The sequence below is a fragment of the Erithacus rubecula genome (genome assembly GCF_903797595.1).
Source record: "Erithacus rubecula genome assembly, chromosome: 15".
Lineage (NCBI taxonomy): Eukaryota > Metazoa > Chordata > Aves > Passeriformes > Muscicapidae > Erithacus > Erithacus rubecula.
Window position 1 is genome coordinate 12690189 of NC_136667.1, and position 19732 is coordinate 12709920.

At 38.6% G+C, this 19732-nt stretch overlaps 1 protein-coding gene across 5 annotated transcripts in view; it reads right to left on the reverse strand.

The window, feature by feature from the left end:
* Nucleotides 1-19732, reverse strand: part of AFF2 (ALF transcription elongation factor 2) — a 334068-nt gene that overhangs the window by 63256 nt on the left and 251080 nt on the right. For all 5 annotated transcript variants that reach the window (XM_079319011.1, XM_079319010.1, XM_079319012.1 and 2 more), the window contains exon 9: nucleotides 18797-18834. In XM_079319011.1, the coding sequence (XP_079175137.1) occupies nucleotides 18797-18834 (38 nt within the window). The remainder of the gene's footprint in view (nucleotides 1-18796; nucleotides 18835-19732) is intronic.

A 19732-nucleotide genomic window follows, 5' to 3' on the forward strand; every position in this document is an offset into this window, starting at 1 on the left:
CCTTGCTCAGCACAGCCCTGGCTGTGCTCTCTGCCCTAGGCTCTGGCTTCCCTGAGGTGGCAGCAGTGAGGAAAACAGCAAAGCTTCCTTCCACCTCATCCCTGCACCTCCACAGCTCAGCACTGAGAGATCTCCCAGTGACACAGCCCGGGGTGTCACAAAGGGTAAAGGCATCAGGCCTCTAATGGCCAGTGCATGGCCATCTGAAAAGAATCCTGCAATATCCACCCTTCTAATGGTATTAAAGGAGGCACCATTACTCTTCATTTGCACAAAGTAATCTGATTGAGTGCAACATAGCTACAATTTAATTTCCTATATCTTTATTAAAGCAGTGCCACTCTTTAAAAAGAAATGCTAGCAGAAGAATAAACAGAAACTATTTTTATTGTCAAGAGTATTTTTTTTTTTTTAAAAAGAAGAGGAAGGTGGACTGGCTCCATATTAGCTTCTAATCAACCACGAATCATGAAGACTTTTCAGAAAAATATTAAAGGACTTGTAACTGCAATATAATTAAGTTTTCAACCTCTGGGGGAAAATTTGTGCAAGTCTGACCTGAACTATTCTAGATGTCCAGGTCATTGGTAAGCTCTTACCAAAGCACAAAGATTATACACAAATTCAAAGGGTGTGTACAAGACACTTGTAGAATTGAATGGGTGTAAAAAAATTTATTCACTAATTAATTGTGGCTTTTTGTTTTGTGACATATGATTTCCTCTAGAGTTCTCTGCTTCTATTCTCCTGCACAAAACCACAATCACCTTTTAAGAAATATGTAGTTTTGTGATACAAACGTGTTCGAAAAAGGGTGGCATGCTCAGCTGGCATTTGCTCACAGAAACATTCCTTTTAATGTTTTCAGTAGAATCTTTATTGTGCATAAAATATAAAAACTTCACTGAAAAAGTATTATGAGATTATAGGATGCTCAGATTATTACTGACAAATGCTACTGTGTGATGCCACCTTGCTCAGTAGTAAATGAACTAAAGAAGTGCTAATTGCTTTGGAGTTAACAAAGACTATATTGCCTTCAATAATCGGTGTTTGTTTAGCTGCTATGATTATAGCTATCTCTTTCTTGTTGAACAATGTAAATGGCAGAAGTCCTACCTTTTACAAGTTTTAAATCCCTGTAGAATTGACAGAAAAAGCTGTAACCACAAATTGGTTTGCGATTTTCCTTTCTTCCCAGCAAGCTCTGTATGGTTATATTATGAACCTTGCTTCAAACAAACTGCTTCTGACTTTTATGATCCTTTTGTGATCTAAATGGCTATCTCATAAGATATTCCACTGCAGCTTCTTTTTCAATTGCTTTTAGTGTGAAATGGAATTCTGGAGATTTCTGGGGACCATTTCACACTCTTGTGGTATTGATTTGCGAAGCCTGATGATAGGTTTATATTTAAGATGCAGTCTAGTATATGAACAAAGTGTAAAGCTTATGAAGAGGAGAATGAGGACTTTCAATAACCCCATCTTCTTGATGGGGTTTGCCTCTTTAAGGATGGTTAGTGTTTTACCCCGAATTTCTGAAGGCAGGTTGCTATATGGAGTGTTTCTAATTGCCTTGGAATGTTTCCATTCCACTGAATTATGGTCACAGAAAAAGTATGGAGAAGATGACTGCCAGTAACTTGTAACTCTTCCCAACATAAGGTCAGAGCAAATACGCAAAGGCACATGGGAACCTAAATGGAAAAATATATGTGACATTGTTCCCAGAGCTCCCAGTTGCCAGGATGGCAGAGGATAGATTCACTCCTGGGAACACTAAAAAACTGATAACAAAACTACCTTCTTTGGGCTTTAGTGTTGGAGATATGTGCCTTTCCTTAAAAGACTGATCATTGTAAAATTCTTACAGGCCAAGAAAAATCAGTCTTTAATGGAGTTATAGCATAACAATTGAGTCAGAAACAGCTTTATACACAGAAGGACAATTTTTTCCTGGTCCAAACCACAAGGCCATGGCTCTACCTTTACTTTGGCAAATGCTGTGAATTTAAGACCTGGACACAGGTAACCCAGTCATAGCAAAATAAAACAGATCAGGTATTCACAAATGTAGTGAGGAACACCCAGTGAGCAGGGGAGTCCCAATAAGAGTTCCAGGACATTTTGTTTAGAAGACGGAGCATAATCAATGCTATAAATACAAACATCAATATATACATATGTCCAACATGTCTGTCTATTTTTCTTCAAATGCAAGTTAACTCTTTCTTGCAGGATGGTGTAAAAGTAGGAGAATGAGGGTCTGAGACAGCTTCTGATGTGGAGGCAGTATTTAGGTCTCTATAGACCTATATGTGGCAAATTAGGGAAAGGAACTAAGAAATTCACAGCAGTAGAGTGTACAACACAGAGAGTGTGGGTAATCCTTTACCCTGTAGCCAAGACACTTAGAGCAGTAATCAGAGATCATGTGACTGTAGCACAATTATATGCTAAAAAAAGACAATCAAATGGTTCCTCTGGAAAGAGAAGCTGGCAAATGTATGCTGGAGTCTAGGTGTGTAACAATTCACTACATGTATTATTAGATGCAAAGCTTTATTAGTGAAGTGTGTGGATGTATTTTGTAGTATGTGCCTGAGTGATGATATGATTGCATGTGACTGCTGAGTGAAGTGTAGATTAATTGCTTGCTGATATTAAACAAATGAAGAGATTTCTCTAGCAATATCTGGAATAAGTGAAGGTAACACTAGTTAAGAGCTGAAGAGGGTCAGCTTTTGCTTACACAACAATCTTGCATGCTCATTTCTAAGTCTGGCCTAATTGACTTCTTTCTCTCTGCTTCCAGACAACATTATTATTTTTTTTTTTTTTGCTTTGTTTTATGCATCTCTGTCCCTCAGTGGTATAGGATCTGCAATAATCTCTTAAATGTCACGTAGACTAGAAATCTGGGATTTTTCTCAATACAATTTTCATAACAAAAAGGTACACATAAAACTAAAGAATTGCCAAGTTCTGCAAGAACATTGACAGTGGGCAGTACTTAATGAAATTCTCATGTGGTAGGTTAGAAAACAGTCAGAGCTGCAGAGCCTTTAATTGCTGGTGAGGGACTTTGAAATGTATTGTAGGGAGTAATTTGTAAATTTCTGTGGCTTGCTAAATGAAAGTTTCACATTTGTGCAAAAAAGCTGAAAAGTTCATATCCTCCAAGATCTTCAGACTTCCATAAGAAGTGATAAGATTTGCATCCATTTCAAAAGTTTAGAGAGTTTATTCATTCAGGTAAACTTGTATCTTATGGATCACTTAAATCTCTCAAATCATCATCAGTATTTTATCTCTTCGTTATTATAGATCTGGCAAGAAACATCTGCCAAGACTACAGCCTGGCTACTGCCACAGTAACTAAACAATAAACATGAACATTTTAAAATACCATGACCACTTTGGATGGGAGAACAGCTTGCAAAATAAGCAAACAATACCCATGTGAGAAGGTGTACAAGTATTTTGGAAGATGGGTCAGAATATGAAAAGATCCTGATGAAGTGGAGCCAAGATTTAAAGAAATTGTGTAAAATTCACTGTGGACAAGCACAAGGCACTAGAGTTTATCACAGAAATTCAGCAGGAACAATACAAGGCAAGGAATGACCAGTGAGGTAGCTTTCTACAGAAAGATCAGATGGTTATAATGGATTACACACCACACAATCAGTTGCAGAAAAGGCAACCACCCTCATGGGATGAATAAATAGAAAGCTTAGCTTCAAAATGTGTGGTATAATTCTTCTAACTGATAGCACAGGTATGGCTTAAGCTAAAGAACCTGTTTACCTGGGAAATAAAACTAAATTTTTTCCTCCCTGCTTATAAAACAGAAACAGGTTCTGGTTTTGGGTGGTACATGAAATCTTCCTCTCTGCAGAGATGGAAACTACAGTCTAGAGCAAGAAGATGCTTTCAGGTCTCTTCTGTGGTATCCTCACAGATGATGAGGAAGATTTCTGCTGAACCATAACTATAAATTTTTCTTGTTAGCAGCTAATATTTAATTCTTCATGTTTTTCTCATTTGCCTTGTTTTATTACAAAACAAAAAGAAAAAAAAAAGAAAAAAAATAGAGAAAAAAAAGCACACCTATATGCCCTAATCTCCCATATATTTGACTCACCTGTATCAAATACCCCTATCTATCTGTGTGACTGTCCTGCCCATCTGCTTGTCTGTCTGGCTCCACAGTGATCTATTCAAACCAGACCTATACAACTGGATACACTGGAAGCACCACTATACTGTATTTCTGTATCACATCTAAAACTTTCACCTTATCATCTCAGACCTTTTTTCACCATATTAAAATTCATATTGTACTTAGATATTTTTTTCTTAATTTTCCTAATTTATTTTTTTCCCCCAACAGTTTTTACTGATTTTTCATACAAAGCACCTTGGGCTGTGTGTAGTCAAAGACATCTTTGACCTGTGTACATGTGATTGTGCACTACAGGACTGCTGAAGGCACATTTCAGAACAGCATTAAAGTAGTGCAACCCCTGAGTCATTGGAGAATAAATTAAAAGTAGAGCTAGCAAGAATTATTCTGTGATTTCCTCTGTGAAATATTTCAACATGGTCTTTAAAGACTCAACCAAGCAAAATGCAAATTAAGCAGATGACATTATCCTCCCCTCTTTACTTCATGCCCTTAAACACTGAATGGAGACATTGCCAGGGTCAGATTCCCAGCTCCAGTTAAGATACAGTGACTGAAAAGCAGAATAAGAATAAATAACACTCCATCAAGGAGCAACTCAACATCCTGGCTTTTAGAACACCACTGTACAAAGAAGGAAGGCAGTTTGGACTACCAACCTGCAAAATTTGTTCAACCAAAATCACATGTAAGAGTCCCTTTTGTCCCAGTACCTTTGCCTGAATATGATTCCTGTCCTCATTTTAGAAAACCAAACTCTCGTCATGTTTCTTAAAATAACCAAAGACAGACAGAGCATAAAAGCTTCACCTTTCAGATTAGAAATCTTTCTGCAAATAACCAAGAGGAAATGGAACAATCCAAAATATACAATGTTAATTTTCTATGGCTATTCCAGAAAAACATTAGCAACACATGGGCTACTTTTCAATGTTGGTATCAATATCAAAAGACTGGAAAATCTTAAAACACTGAAAGACCATCTGTGCATGCTAGCAACTGCTAAATTTGCAACTGTGGAACTGCTAATTCCCTATTTTCCTGATAGATTAATGGGCACCATTTATCCAGAATAAACAAATGTGGAAGGCCTGCCTTCCCCCTTCCCTGTACCTCATCATATTACTGATTTCCACCAAACCACTGAGCACATTAATTCAAGTAAGCCTCTGTCTAGATTCAGAAATTATCACATTTGGTAGAGAAGAAGTTTGGCATTGCCAGGTTCTTAACACAGAAGTTCAAAAGAAATATATTCAGAGAACTCCAGACTACAATCAACCAGATAAAGTGCAGTTGAAGGATTTTTCTTTCCATTCCTTGACTTAAATGTAACCTAGTTGCAAGAAAGCAAAGATATTTTACACACACAACTACTCCTGTTTCACCATGTGCATTTTTCATATTTCTTTTGAGAAGCATGTCAGACACATATATTTAGACTCCTAGCTTGCTAATTTATGCCAGCTAGTGTGAAATTATAGGGTAGAGAATAAAGTTGCAGCATCAAACCTTTATATATGCATTGAAGGAAATTTTTCTACTATACACAGTTAGACTTCCACAATCCACAATTTGCTAATCTTTCCACTTAGCAATTTGCATTCCTGCATGCACATACATGCATTCACAAACATATATCCTTCACACAAAAGAATGGTATTTCTGTGATCTCTCACATTATTCAGACTACACTGATTCCTACAAAATATATTACTGTAGCTGTGCCTCCTTATATCTAACAGTGTGTTTAATCTACAAAAAAATCTAACTACATATATTGCAACACATTATCTGTCACTTGGATGATTTCATTATGTGTTCATGGGGTGATAATTGCAAACTTGGAGTGAAACAAGTATATAACCTTGTTAAATGCATTTCTTTAAGAGGAAGAGATATGTCTCTACTGTGTATTTGCTGTCCCCACTCATTGTAGCCCCAGGTTTTGTTAAGAGGTATAAGTTGATAAAGCCTGTTGGTGCATTTGCTGACATATCTTATCCTGACTGACATTATCATGACATATTACAGCTAAAAATAAATAAATTGCTAAGGACTGGGCATCCCATTGGCAAGACATGAGCTTGCCACATGCCAAGAGAAGCATGCACTCCACGGATTTGTAGCAGCAAGGCAGAGCACTGCTGCTGTGCAAGCTCTGACAGAGATGCCTCTTGAAGTTCTTTGTTACTTTTGTAATAGTCTCTGTTGTCTCTCCTTCCTTGTAAATAAATATTAGTTTAAATACAAAGCCTGGAAATTCCTCCAAGTGAAGCACAAGCGAGGAGTCACACGAGCTCCCTAATCCTAACAGACAAAAAAAGAAAAGAAAGGTAGAGCAGCATTGGTCCACCTTCAGCCCAGAGAATTAGCAGATAAAGCATTCTGGTTTTATTTTCTACTAAATCACTATTCCACTATTTACTACACCATTGTTTCTAATATGCTAAATTAGCAATATGAAGGTCAAATTAACCTAAAATAAATTACTAAAGTAATAGTAATAGAAAAAATAAAGTAATAGAAATAGAAGAGAGAAATGTAATCTCCTTCTCTCCAAGATGCTTTTCTCTATCTTATTTATTTTTCCAAAGACAGATGTTAAAAGCCAAAGTCTTATACTTTCTAAATAGTTTTCAAAAGCATGGACTTCTCTGGAAACCTTCTGGGTTTTTATTCCAATGCTTGCAATGCTCTCTGCTAGATTTACTCGTATTAGCTCAATTTTTGCATAAAATGATCTTTTTTTGGTGCAATTTCTGTATATTTATATAGGTGTGATGAGCAAAGTCAATCACATATATCCACAAATTAATGAGAATACGAAATAGAAACTTTAATTATTACTCAAGTAATAAACTCTGATATTAGTTACATGAAAACTTAATGGGGCTTAGTGGGACTTCAGGAGATGAAGAAGTATTTTTGAAACAAAAAAGTTATTTCCTATTTATGGTTTTTACAGCCCTGACTGGGTCTGAAGTGACAAGCACCAAGCTGGAACATTCAAGAAGCTGAAGAAATAATATATTCACAGCTTTAGAAACACTGACTGCACCTGCTTGTTCATGTGCACAGTGGCAATGTCATCATTTTGAAGGGAAGGGGTTATTCAGTTAAACAAATACATCCATAACTAGAAAGAAGAAGGAAAAAATTCAACAACACAAAAGGCAGTTAAAAAAAATAAATTAAAATCTGTTAAAAAAAGAGGAAGTCCTCAGTTGCAGCTTATCCAAGATTTTATGGAGGGAAGAAAGCTTGACTCTTTTGAGCCAATACTGTTTACAGTTGCTGCAATGAAAATTCTAATTTTGTGCTCTAATGAACACAAAATGATCCATAGTCAACCTTGGCAAAACTTATAATGACTGTGTAATTGAAGTGACTTTGTCACATCAAGAAAATATTTCAAAAAATTGCAGGAAACTGCCAAGAAATAAAACTCTGGGATGGGCAGTGTTGAGTATGTGACACAGGCAGCCATATCATCTTTGCTACTTGTTACATGTTGGGATTATAAAGCTGTGAGGTATTTGTCTGCAATTGCTCTTCTTACAGCATATTAAGACTAATTGTGAAATACAGTAAGTGTTTGGTGGTGGGCATGTGAACCAGAATTTTCCTTTTAAAGACACTGCTTGTGCTGCTGCACTCTCTGGCACAATCCACATGCATGGGACATGCTATATGGAAAGCTGACAGGTGAATCTCTACACACAGGTTGTGTGTAATACTTGGTAGACTGTGAAAGAATTCCTCCACTTGGTCAATTTACAGAGAAGGGGCAATAAATAGAGAGTGGGATTGGCCCATTGGGAGGATACAGCTTCAAGCTCTGGAATGGGCAAAATATTCTCCAAGACAAGATTTCTCCAGAAATACCCCTGGCAGAAAAGGCGAACACTTGTCTTGTAGGTTTATGCTCACCATGATGCATGTTCTGGGCTTTTTACTCTTTGACTTTCTCCCTGCTCTTCCCCATATCCTGACCTCAGGTAGGGTCCATGCCTTCATCCTCCAGCAGGCAAAGCCCTTGGCTCCCTCCCTCTGCCTGCAAGGACATCTCCCTACTGCCCATGGATGGGCTAGAGCTGATGGAGAGAAGGTAAAGACCCAGAAAATAAAAGTTCTCTGTTAGTAAAGCATATTCATATTTAATAGATGCCATTCTGAAATACAGAGGGATCAATTAATATTTGAAGTCCACATTCTCCTCTAATCTAGCTCCGCTTACACAGAACTTGTCTTTAAATACCATAGCTCTGATTTCAAATATGACTGACCAAATAGCTTCTATTTACTTATCACAACAATAACTTCAGCAAGCATCTGGGTAAATCCTGTGAAGCACTCTAAGACCACCCCCAAATGCAGTTCTAAACCCTCATTTTTGAGTTTTCCTCAATGATCTGGGGATTGGGCACTGAAGAATCTTTAGGAGAAATAAATAAAAAATCCCTTCCCATTTTCCAGACATCAGTATTTCAGAAGACTTTTTACAGCCCTCTTTTACTTGAAGGACAAATCTGATTTGACATGAAGTTCCATTACGAAGAAGCTGTTACATGTGATGACACTGGTTATTGAAAATTGAAATGAAGTGAGAGGAAGCTAACACCAACTTGTATGAAATTCTGCTGTCTTTGAATGACACAGGGAACTCAATATATCTAATCATCAAAGTGAAGCCCATTGGGAACCAAACTGCAGTTGTATTGCAGGAGGTTGCTACTTGATTGCTAGACCCAAAAGTGCTAAGCCATATGCCACTTATTTCTGTGTCTAAATAGCTTACTGTGATTGATACTGAGAGTGGCTCTCCTCTTCTCAGTGAAACAGTCATGAAAACAACAGGAATTAGGGTACAGTGGATACAGATTATTTTTTACAATCCTAATTTTCAACCCTGTCTCTTCTCTGAGCTTAATGTAATTTTTTCTTTAATGAATTCTAGCACATGCTCTGTATTTTCCCAGCAGAACACTAGCTTTTGCATAGACCTTGGTGCGCAAGCAGCATCCAGTATTTTTTTTCTCTTGCTGCTGTTGGTGTGTGGCCAGATGAACCTGATTATAAGGGTCTGCTGTTGGCATTGAGTGCAAAAAAACCTCCTTTCTTCAGAAAGATTTTTTTCCACCGTCCTTGTGCCAATCTCTTTGATTTTTCTTCCTCACTAATCTGTCTCTCTGAATCAGCCTTTTCCCAGCGCTCCTGCAGCCTCCTCGTGCTCCAAGGTCAGCGGCGGGCCCCGGTCTGCATCCCTCCACGGCTGCAGGCAGAGCGCGCTGGGGTGACAATATGCTCAGTCCCCACTCCACAAGGCTGGGGAGCTGCTGCACAGACCTGCACCCAGTGCCACGGCCAGGGAGCAGGGCGCTGTCCCCCACAGCCTTCCTGCAGTGACAGAGCTGGCAGGGCCCTGCAGAGCTGATGCAGGGCAATGGAGAGCTGCACAGCTCAGCACAGCGCAGAACGCAGCCCCACATCACAAGCACCCCGCTGCACCCATGATAATCTCCTTCCATCCGTGATCTCTGGTAGCCACACGTTACAGCACAGCGCTCTGCACTTAAAATATCTGCAGCTTTCCTGCCACTATTGATAAAAATGTTTAATATTCTTGTTAGGAGGCGCAATTTGATTACCGAACTGTTATCCAACAAATCCTGAAAACAATTCAAACTAAATTTCCCTAATATGTCTATTTTTCTATCCTGCCAGAAGGGTTGCTAATGAATTTGCTGCTTGACTGCACAGACAGATTGGGAACTATAACTGTGCTGGCCTGGGCAACATGGCATTGGCACCAAAAACCTATTTGCACCCATGCAGAATTCTGTCTAGAGTATGCCTTTCATCCAGAGGTGATTTTCCAATAAAATCAGCCTCGATTATTGCAAGCGCAAGAGCAATCCCTGAGGGAGTATATCAGGCAATTCAATACTAGGAAATGTTGTACTAGGCAAAATTAACCTTGTAGCAGTGTTATTTCCTGAAACATTATCTAGCTTTGCCTTTCTTTTGAATTCATTGGTCATAAATGACTGGAATATTTTTCTACCTCTTTCACTTAGAACAAGATCATTATTTTTTGTAGTTGTATTAAAAGAAATGCTTGAAAGACACCTGTTTTCCTTTTCTTTCACTTACTCACTGCTGAAGTAAAGGATCTTTTGCAATATAGCAGCACATTATTTGGGGCATTTAAAAGGTGATAACAAGGAGAACCATGTTTACTCAGACCTATTTTCTTGATCATACTAAACAGAGGATCCTCACCACAAGGCCACAAGCCAGAAAGAAAAGGAAATTTCATTGTCCCCTTGCACACCAAGGAGAAGTAGGAGAAATGCCAGGGCCAATTTGTGAAGTTTTACAGTCCAAAGGACAGCAGACACCAGCCCACAGATTTCAGATACAGCTGGGGAATTACAAATTTCAAAGATACAGTTTCAGTGGAATCCCACTGCATTGTAGTTTTATCCACTTTCTCTTACCAAGCTTTCCAAGACAGGGATCTTCACCTGCATAGTGTCTAGTACATGCTTGAATCTATCTACACCAAATAGTCTTATACATCCTCTAAAAGCAACAGTTTTGCTCTGGTAATTTATCTTCCAGTAGCACAAAAATGGTGTGACAGTGAAATTCAGAGGTATGAGATCTGAATGCTGGTTCCTATGCTGGATTCAGCGAGCTGTCCTGAAATCATCAGCATGGGTTCTCCCAGTTCTATCAGGATCAGAACTTCCCTTCAGTTGTCCTAGCATTTGTTGATTAGTTGCAATATTGGAAACACATTTTTAAAGCATTAATATCAAAATATCAAAAATATCACAGGTAGTTAGAAAATAGTTGCTATTTGATGCAATGCCCAAAGCAAACACTTGGAATAATGATTTGAATAAATGATAAGTAATTTAAAATCAAAAATAATATCCGGGAAGACAAATATAAAATCTAAAAGGATCAAAAGCACAGGAAGAGTGAGGAGGAACAAATGGCTGCTTCTTTGATCAACAGGAGATACATACTAAAACTGGAAAAAAAATCGGTATTAACTAACTTTTTTTTTTTTCCCATGAAAAAGAGCCAGGCAAAATAAGGTTTTGTTTGGCTCTAACTTTCATTTTTTCACAGTTTTTAAAAATGGACCTAAATTTAATCTTGACAAGCTGCATCACAATGAAGGGGTAAAAATGTTTTGAAAAATAACAGAAATGACCCAATTAAAACGCAAACAGAAATGCATGATTAGCATTGATCAGTTGGTACATACATATCTCTGTAAATATAAGGATCCAAATATAGGGTTCTCCAGGTGCTTGAAGTTCTGTGATGGCTACTGAGCACCTCAGCAGCTGAGGGGCATCTCAGAGCTGGATACAGCCAGCGGTGCTGAGATCGATGGTGTGCATTCAGATTTGTGAGAGATAAGGTAAACGAGCTCTCAGGGTCTGTCCATCTCATTGTCTTGTCAGCAAACACTGTGCACTATACAGACCATGTGATAATTTAACCATCTCCTATAAATTACACAATCAAATCAGAAGCGTTTCACTATAAAAGTGCATTATGCCCATTTGAGAAACATGTGCTCTCTCCAGGTACTTGTTGTGGCAGTAGCTGAAAACCTTAATAAAGCACTACCTGTTTTATATTTCAGGACTCAGCCAATGTGACTCATTTGTACATTTTTAAGTCCAAACAAACTGCTAGTCAACTAAATTATAACTTATTACCCCAGGCTACAGACTTTTAATACATTTTGTGGTTGGAACAAGACTGATTTACTGCTTTGGGCCCTGCCAGTAGTTATCATGCATCATTTCCCTAGAAATAAAAATAGCCCTACTGTGGTTATCCTTTGGACTGATAAAAATTTATCTAACAAGATGTGTCAGAGGAACAAATTCAGAAAATAAAGGTAAAATATTAAATAGAGTTATTATTTTATGTCTAAAGTACTACATCTTCTAGCTGCTGTGATGACTTCGGAGTAAAGCAAATGGCACTGCAAAAAGGAAAAAAGATCTAAAGGAGCAATTGAACTCTGATAAAACCACATGGGGATAGCTGAATTGTCGGAGCTTTGCAAGAGTCAAAATTTACATAAAAGTCAGTATTTAGGGATTAATGCAATATCATCAAAAAGATTTAATATGTGCGTTTCTTTGCAAACAGTTGAAAAGCAGAAGTTCTATAATCCATTTCCAACACTAACCTTTAACTTGTGAGAGTAAAGTAATCCTTTGTAACATTTCTAGAGTCCCCGTTCTGCTGAGGAAATGCAGCCCCTAAAGAAAGCTCACTGGAAATCAGCAGCAGCCTGTGGCTCTTGGTCCCAGAGCGACACTGCAGGTGCCAACTCCGCTGTGAGCGTGGTGGGTCTGCACAGGCTCCACCACGGAGCCCAGCTGGCAGCCTGGGGCCTTTGGGCAGTTTGTGACATTTTGGAGGGGCCTTATTGCTGGAGCAACAAAGCAATCCCATTGACCAATCACTGCACCTGTGAGGATGCTACAGTGGACACACTAGGAGGATCCAGGGCTAAAGAACATTGTCTATAATTACCTGTGAGCAGGCTTTTTCCTGGATTTCTGCTGGAGATTCGAGTGCTTTTGCATGCTAATCTTAAAGTATTAAAACATAAATATGAATGGATTTCTTTGAGAAATGAATATGGGCAGGCAGTTTAGGCACTATGTTATAATGGATTTGTAGAACTAATTGAATTGGTCCTTTCTGATTTAGTAGTTTGCCAGAAATAGTCTGAAGAGAAATGTGAGGAAGGAATGTTTAGAGTCAGAGACAAACAGGTGATACGTGGAGATTGCTTGAGAGCTTTACTGAGAATGAGTTATAGCAGGGTTTTTTGTTTCTTTAAAACTGGTTTAAGTCCTTTAGCAAATGTCCTGTCCATATAGACAAATGTCCATAGGTACCTATGGCCCATAGGTTCCTATGTATTCATGTATGTAAGTACATATATATATATATATATTTACACACATGGAACGATGAAATGGTTTGGGTTGGAAAGGATCTTATAAAGGCCATCTGGTCCAAACCCCCTGTCCCCCTGAGCAGGGACAGCTTCAACTAGATCAGGTTGCCAAGAATCCTGTCCAACCTGACCTCGAATGTTTTCAGGGGAAAGGATCTATCACCTCTCTGGGCAACCTGTGACAGTATTTCATCATCCTCGTGTTAAAAATGTTTTCCTTATATTGAAGTTAAATTGACTCTCTTACACATACGTATATGTGGCCATCCTCCCATACAATTATCCATGAATGGGAGGCTTTTTCAACCTTGTAATGGCACACTTTTTTCACCCCTTTTTAAACACAGGCCAAGAGATACCCTGCAGTGGAAGAGCTCCATGTGTACTGACAGCATGCTGCCTCTTCCCTACTTCCACTGGGTACAAGTGCCTGATCTGGCTGGTCAAAAACAAAACAACTTTCAGAGCCAGTCCACTGGCCTGCATTTTTGCCAGTGGGAGCAGGAGATCTGTTTATGGTTACTGCTATTGCTGCATACGTTAACTGACCCTCAGTGCCTGACCTGCTCACCCTCCTGCTTAGTGAGTCAATAAGAAAATCCTTTGGCTCTGCATGACTTGCTTAGACCTCAGACCTTCCATGCAGAATAAGGTCTAGCCAGGGAGGTAAAAACAAGGTGCCACTCCAGCTGGTAAAACAAAGATATTTTTAAAGTGCAGTCAGGAGAAACAGGCACTCCTATCCCATGTATAATCAAGGATGAAAAGGCCACGAAAAATACCACTGCGCTTTGCAAATGAGAGGTCAATTGAAATGTCAAGATATCAAATGTTAATGGATTGCATTTCCAACGATGGTTGGACAGAAAACCATACCAAGTCAAGTCAGATGCTCTTCAGAGGAGAAAATGAATTTTATGGCAGGAAAAGACAATAAACACCAGAAATCTTTCTGGTTAACAAACTTGTGGCTGATGGAAAACAAATATATTTTGAAAAGATAAAAAGCAGTGAGATTTTAACACAAGCTATAATCTCAAAACATGTATCTGGAAGTCATTAAAACTACAGCAAATTTAAACACATGCAGGTGTTTGGGGAAAATGTCATTACTTTCTACTGAAGATTTTAAAAGGGACTATAAAAGAAAGGAGTATAAAGGACACTCAAGGAAGGCAATGTATTCTTCCCTGAAGCAAGAAGTCGCATCCAATATTTTCACAGTTCTACAGAATTTCATGGACTACATGACTACACTCTTAATTGCATTCATTTTCAATTTAAAATTCTAATTTCTTTCTTACAAAACCTTTGTATTTCATAGTTTTGGATGACATCAAGTTTTAGGCAAATCATTCTTTCACCTGCCCACATTTTCCCAAGGAATCCATCTGGCCATTTTCACAAATGACTGTAACTTGTGACATGTGTTTAGAGTGACATTATATCCAGTCTGTAGTCAGAAGGGCATTGCCATGCAAATAGCTTATCTCCTTGGATGGAAAACCTGAAAAGAACATGTTTATCTCTCTAACACTGTGTCTGCCCAACATAGCAGACATAGAGTTTTCCTTCCCAATTGCAGAGAGACATGCCTTATGTCTGTATAGCTCCCTGGTGGGCTAATCCACATTATTAGTGGATCTGGATAGGAAGACTCCTTGGTCCATACAACAGAGGGATGTAATAGCAGGAATGAAGAACACTGACTAATTATTTGCTCTTTTCTGAAAGAATAACTACTTGAGTGGATTCCAGTGATAATATGAGGAAAAGTGTTTAAAACAAACAAAAGACTTCTACCCCCCACACTATGGTGCTCAATGTCACAAAACATTGTGGGGACAGGAGGTATAAACTGAGTTCAGGAAAGACTTTTCATAGAAAGTAAGTCCATTGGTGCCTCCTAAGCACAGGGTGTGTGTTTCTGGAAGTGCAAAATTCTGTGTGCAGGAAGGTTGGAGAATACTCCCCATGGAGGATGTCTCTGTAATTGCTGTTCTTTGCCTCCACTGCTGGCAGAGATAAAGCACTGGGCTGGTTGACCTCCAGTCCACATTAATGTAGAGGCTGCCAAGCCAAGTGCATTTGTACTGGGGAGTGAGGACTACAGGGCATATGGGGGATCCTGCAGCTCAACCCACCTCAGGACAAGTGATGGGATCCAAGTCAACATCAACATGATTTCTCTAAGTTTTACACTGATGTGAGCTCCTATTGTCTAAATAAGTTTGGAAAGAAATCTGGGTTTCAGAACAAAGCTCTTGTGGGGTTTTAATGATATCACTGTTTCTCCCCTCTTGCATCAAATAACAGGGTATATAGAAGATTCATTCCTCTGGATGTGCCCTAATTCAAAAACATCTCTCATGTAACAACTCTTTAGAAATAATAAACCCTCTAGAGTGAAAACTGTTTAAGTCATGTGACCTTTTTCAGATGCAGGGATAGGAACAGCTTGGTAAGGACCAGCAAGTAAATAAGCATGTAGGACTTTACAACCAGGAAATCCCTTTTGTACCACAGACTCTCAGTGTAAACATGGATAAAACCAATGGGAGAAAGCAAATGCTCCTTAAACAACAAGGTCAGGAGAGCACAAATCACTTAAATGTAATCAATTCAGCAGTTATGGGGCCCACTTTGGTATCATACACCAATAGAAAAGGGTCTCATGCTTTTGGAAAAGCTAACTACACTATTTTCACAAAGAAAAAAAAAATCAGTTCTGCAGATACAGAGATTTCTTAGCTATTTTCTGGGTGCTTATTTATAGCAATATTATGTCAGATGATGTTACCAATACATAAAGATGAGTTCTGAGGATACCTTGTGCTTTTCAGTACTACAAGCACCATGGAATTGATGCCAAGTCTTTCTGAAGGAGCCAAGTGCCACTGCACCTACTTGGGCCATCAGGAAGTTCCCACAAAATAGTCTGAGCACCAACACACACTTGGACATTGAGAAACCAGCTGCCTTACTGAACTGCAAAAAGAAAACTTCCTTGGTTTTCCCACTTTCCTTGTATTTCCACCTTATTTAATGCTGTAGGGATTCAAGAGAACATAAAAGAACAGTAAAATTCCTACCAAACATTACACCAGCAACATTAATGAACTGAGCAATGGAAAGTAAATAGACCATTTCTGTAGAAATGTTCACTATGCTCCTAAACTAATACATTAAATAGTGGCACTATTGGCTCTGTCCAAGGACTTTATATAACCTATAGTCTTTAAAAGAGAGTATTTATGCTTCCAGTTTTGAAATACAAGAACTATGTCAGCATGAGGTAAAAACAAGGAAATTTTTTATGCTAATGAAAACTGCCAATATTTTATATATATATTTATATATGTAAAAAAATATATATTATAGCAGATGTCAAATGTAGTTAGATTCAACTCTACTTATTAGTGCATGGCTTTTAGCCAAAAGCAATTCACATTTGAAGAAGTGTACTATCACATATGTCTTAATAATAAAAATGTGTTTTAAAAAATGTATGTGATAAGTCACATATGGTAGAGGAAATCTGTACAGCTTTCAGCCCTTATGACAATGGAAGCCACTAACTTTACATTGCATAGCTGAAGAACATTAAAATTCAAGTGAAATTCTCCTTGACATTCGAGAGCTACAAAAGCAGCAACTAAAAGCTGGCCAAGCCTGAGCTCTACCAAGTGTGGCTCTGACACTTATATAAATGCAATCCATGGCTACTACAGCCACCTTAAAGACACTATTCTTTCTTCTGCCCTGACAGCTTTAGCATACAATGATAACTGCATACAGGTACCTTAAGTAGTTACATGTCACTGAACAAAACTAGGCAGATTTTTCAGCTGTTTTGCTATGCATAGTGTAATTAATACGTATAATGGATCCCCCTAGGGTACTAATTGAAGCTGCCACCATGAACATAGTCAAGAAGTTAAACAACCACTTGGGGGAAACATGACAGGGTGAAATACACACATGTAGGTGGAAAGAGTGAGGCTGTCCATCTGGCCTTCTTCCCTATCAAAATGTTACCCTTACTCAAGTCCAATAAAAAATTACTTAACCTAAATCACCATTTCTCCCCAACTCCCAAATATTTCTGGTGGATTAATTTGGCATCAGTGGGACAGACATGGTGTTTAGTAACTGCAGCACTCAATGTCTCTGTTATAAGTGGGAAGATACAATTCAGTTAAGTTATTCTTGAGAATTTGACTCAAAATATTTAAAAAAGTGTATGAATGATAAATGATTATTTTGGATCTGTTCCCCATGAATTTCATCACCTTACAACTCCTGGATCCTGAGGTGAAACACAGCTCATTTCACTCTCTATTAAACAACCACCAGCTAACAATGACTTTAATTCAGCTTGAACTGAATTCGAACTAGCCCTATATGCAAGAAAAGTCCCTTGTCTTATTACAAGTTTCACATGCTATCAGGTCCCTGCTGATCCCATTTCTAATTTTTATCAGACTGAGTGATACATAAAGAGAGAGTGATTTATGGTCATCTGACATATTGCCTAATCACTCCAAGGAGTGTTCATACACATTTTGTGTTCACTTTATAAGGTGCAAATGACTATACATGATGGAATCCAAATGACAGATAGAACTGTACTCTTCTGTTATGTGTGCTAGCACACAATGATCGGGGAGTCCTGTCAGTGCATGTTCTTACAAACACAAGCACACTCCAGTCTAGAAGTCAGCAAGATCAGCAAACTACTATAAAAATAAGAACTCTGTCTGCAACAGGAATATACAGTTACTAGGATGCAGTTAAACTGCTATGATAACCTACTGAAGCAAAAATATGTGTTTTTATTGGTATATAAGAGCCCATTAGGACTGAAGTATTCATTATTTAAACAGAATAACTGTTTAACAACTGATGCTGTTAGCTTTAACTGAAAATGCCTTTTCTCAAAGACCCAGGACATATATACAGCACCTTTCTTAATTCAATGATATATGGTTGAGTGTTGTCACTAGTGCCCTAAGATTTAAGAACTTATCATAAAATGCCCCTGAAATTGCTCCCTGGTAGCTTGCTCATCCTTTACAAAGCCCTGCTGCAAAGATCAGAAATGTGCATGTGTGTATGGTGTAAGAGAGGGGCATGCACAGAGGGAGAAAGAGCTCTTAATCAACAGGATGGAAAAGCCCTCATACATAGGTGCAAAATATTGTTTCTCGAAATTATTTGGCACATTCCTAGTTATTTCCCCCGTCAGACCTTCTCGAGGATTGCAATTAAAAATCATAATCTTTTTAGCATGAATAAACCTCCCCAAGGCTGGAAGCACTATGTATTGAGCATGATTGTGATTATTTGGCAGCTATTCATGGGCAACACATTAATTTATGGAAACGGAATAAAACTTGAAGAGTGCAATCATTGAGAAATCACATGAGAACTGAAAGCTTTCCTTAATGATACTGACCTTTTTACTACTATGATTAGGGGCAACATGAACTCCATTACCTCCTTCATCACCCTTCTTACTGTCTTTTTAGTCACTGTATGCAACAATGCTGTTAAACTTGCATTTTCAAAGGGATATAAAAATAACTTACTTTACAGGAATGTTTCTCAATTTTGTCTTTTCGGCAGCCTGTAAACACAAGAGGGATGGGGGAAACAAATCATTAAGCTGCACACCAAAGCAAGCAAACATCAGCTCATGGGAGCTTTTCACCAGCAACATCCCAGAGCTGGGGCACAGGCTGTAGGACCATTCAGAGAGATAGTGCTGGGTCTGAAATGCTCCAGCCCCAGTTTGTCATATCAGCAGGGTTTGTTTATTTTTAATGGCCACCAGTCTTTAGGAACCTCTCATTCAGGGCTGGTACTTCATTTCCAACTCAGAGGTCTGGCCCCTTTGTCACAAGTTATCTGTCCCTATCGGGAGCAAGAATAACAACAGGAAAAAATAGAGGGAAGAACAGACTCAATTTCCAAAACTGTTTTTATTCACCAGCAACAGAAAAGGGCAAGAGATGACCAAATGTTCAGATCAATTTCCTCTTGTGAAACCTTTAAGAAAAAACACTCCCAATCATCTAAATGAGTAAATCTTTGGGCCTCTCGGCCTGCACCACCTCAGACATGGAGCCTGGTTCCAGTTTATTGCTGAACCCATTGATCTGTGTACAGTCCATTTATCATTCATGAAAAGAGCCAGTGATCTTCACAGTATATTAGAAGAAACAACTCAGATCATCTGTCAACGGCCCTCTTATTTCTGTTTCCCTCTCCACAGGGATTTCATCTCCTTCGATTCTTCTTGAATTAAAATGTTGCTAAGCAACACAGCTGGGGGCAGCGCCGGCAGCCGCGCCACTCTATCACACTGCTTAAACCGCTCAAGATCTTAGTGGAGACTTTCCCCTTTAATGCTTCTCTGGCATAATTATGGAATCTGAAACGACCTTACATCACACTCCTGTTTGGTTCAGAATAGGTAAATGATATTTTAAAGGAAGAGGGCTGGAAATATCACTGGCAGAAAA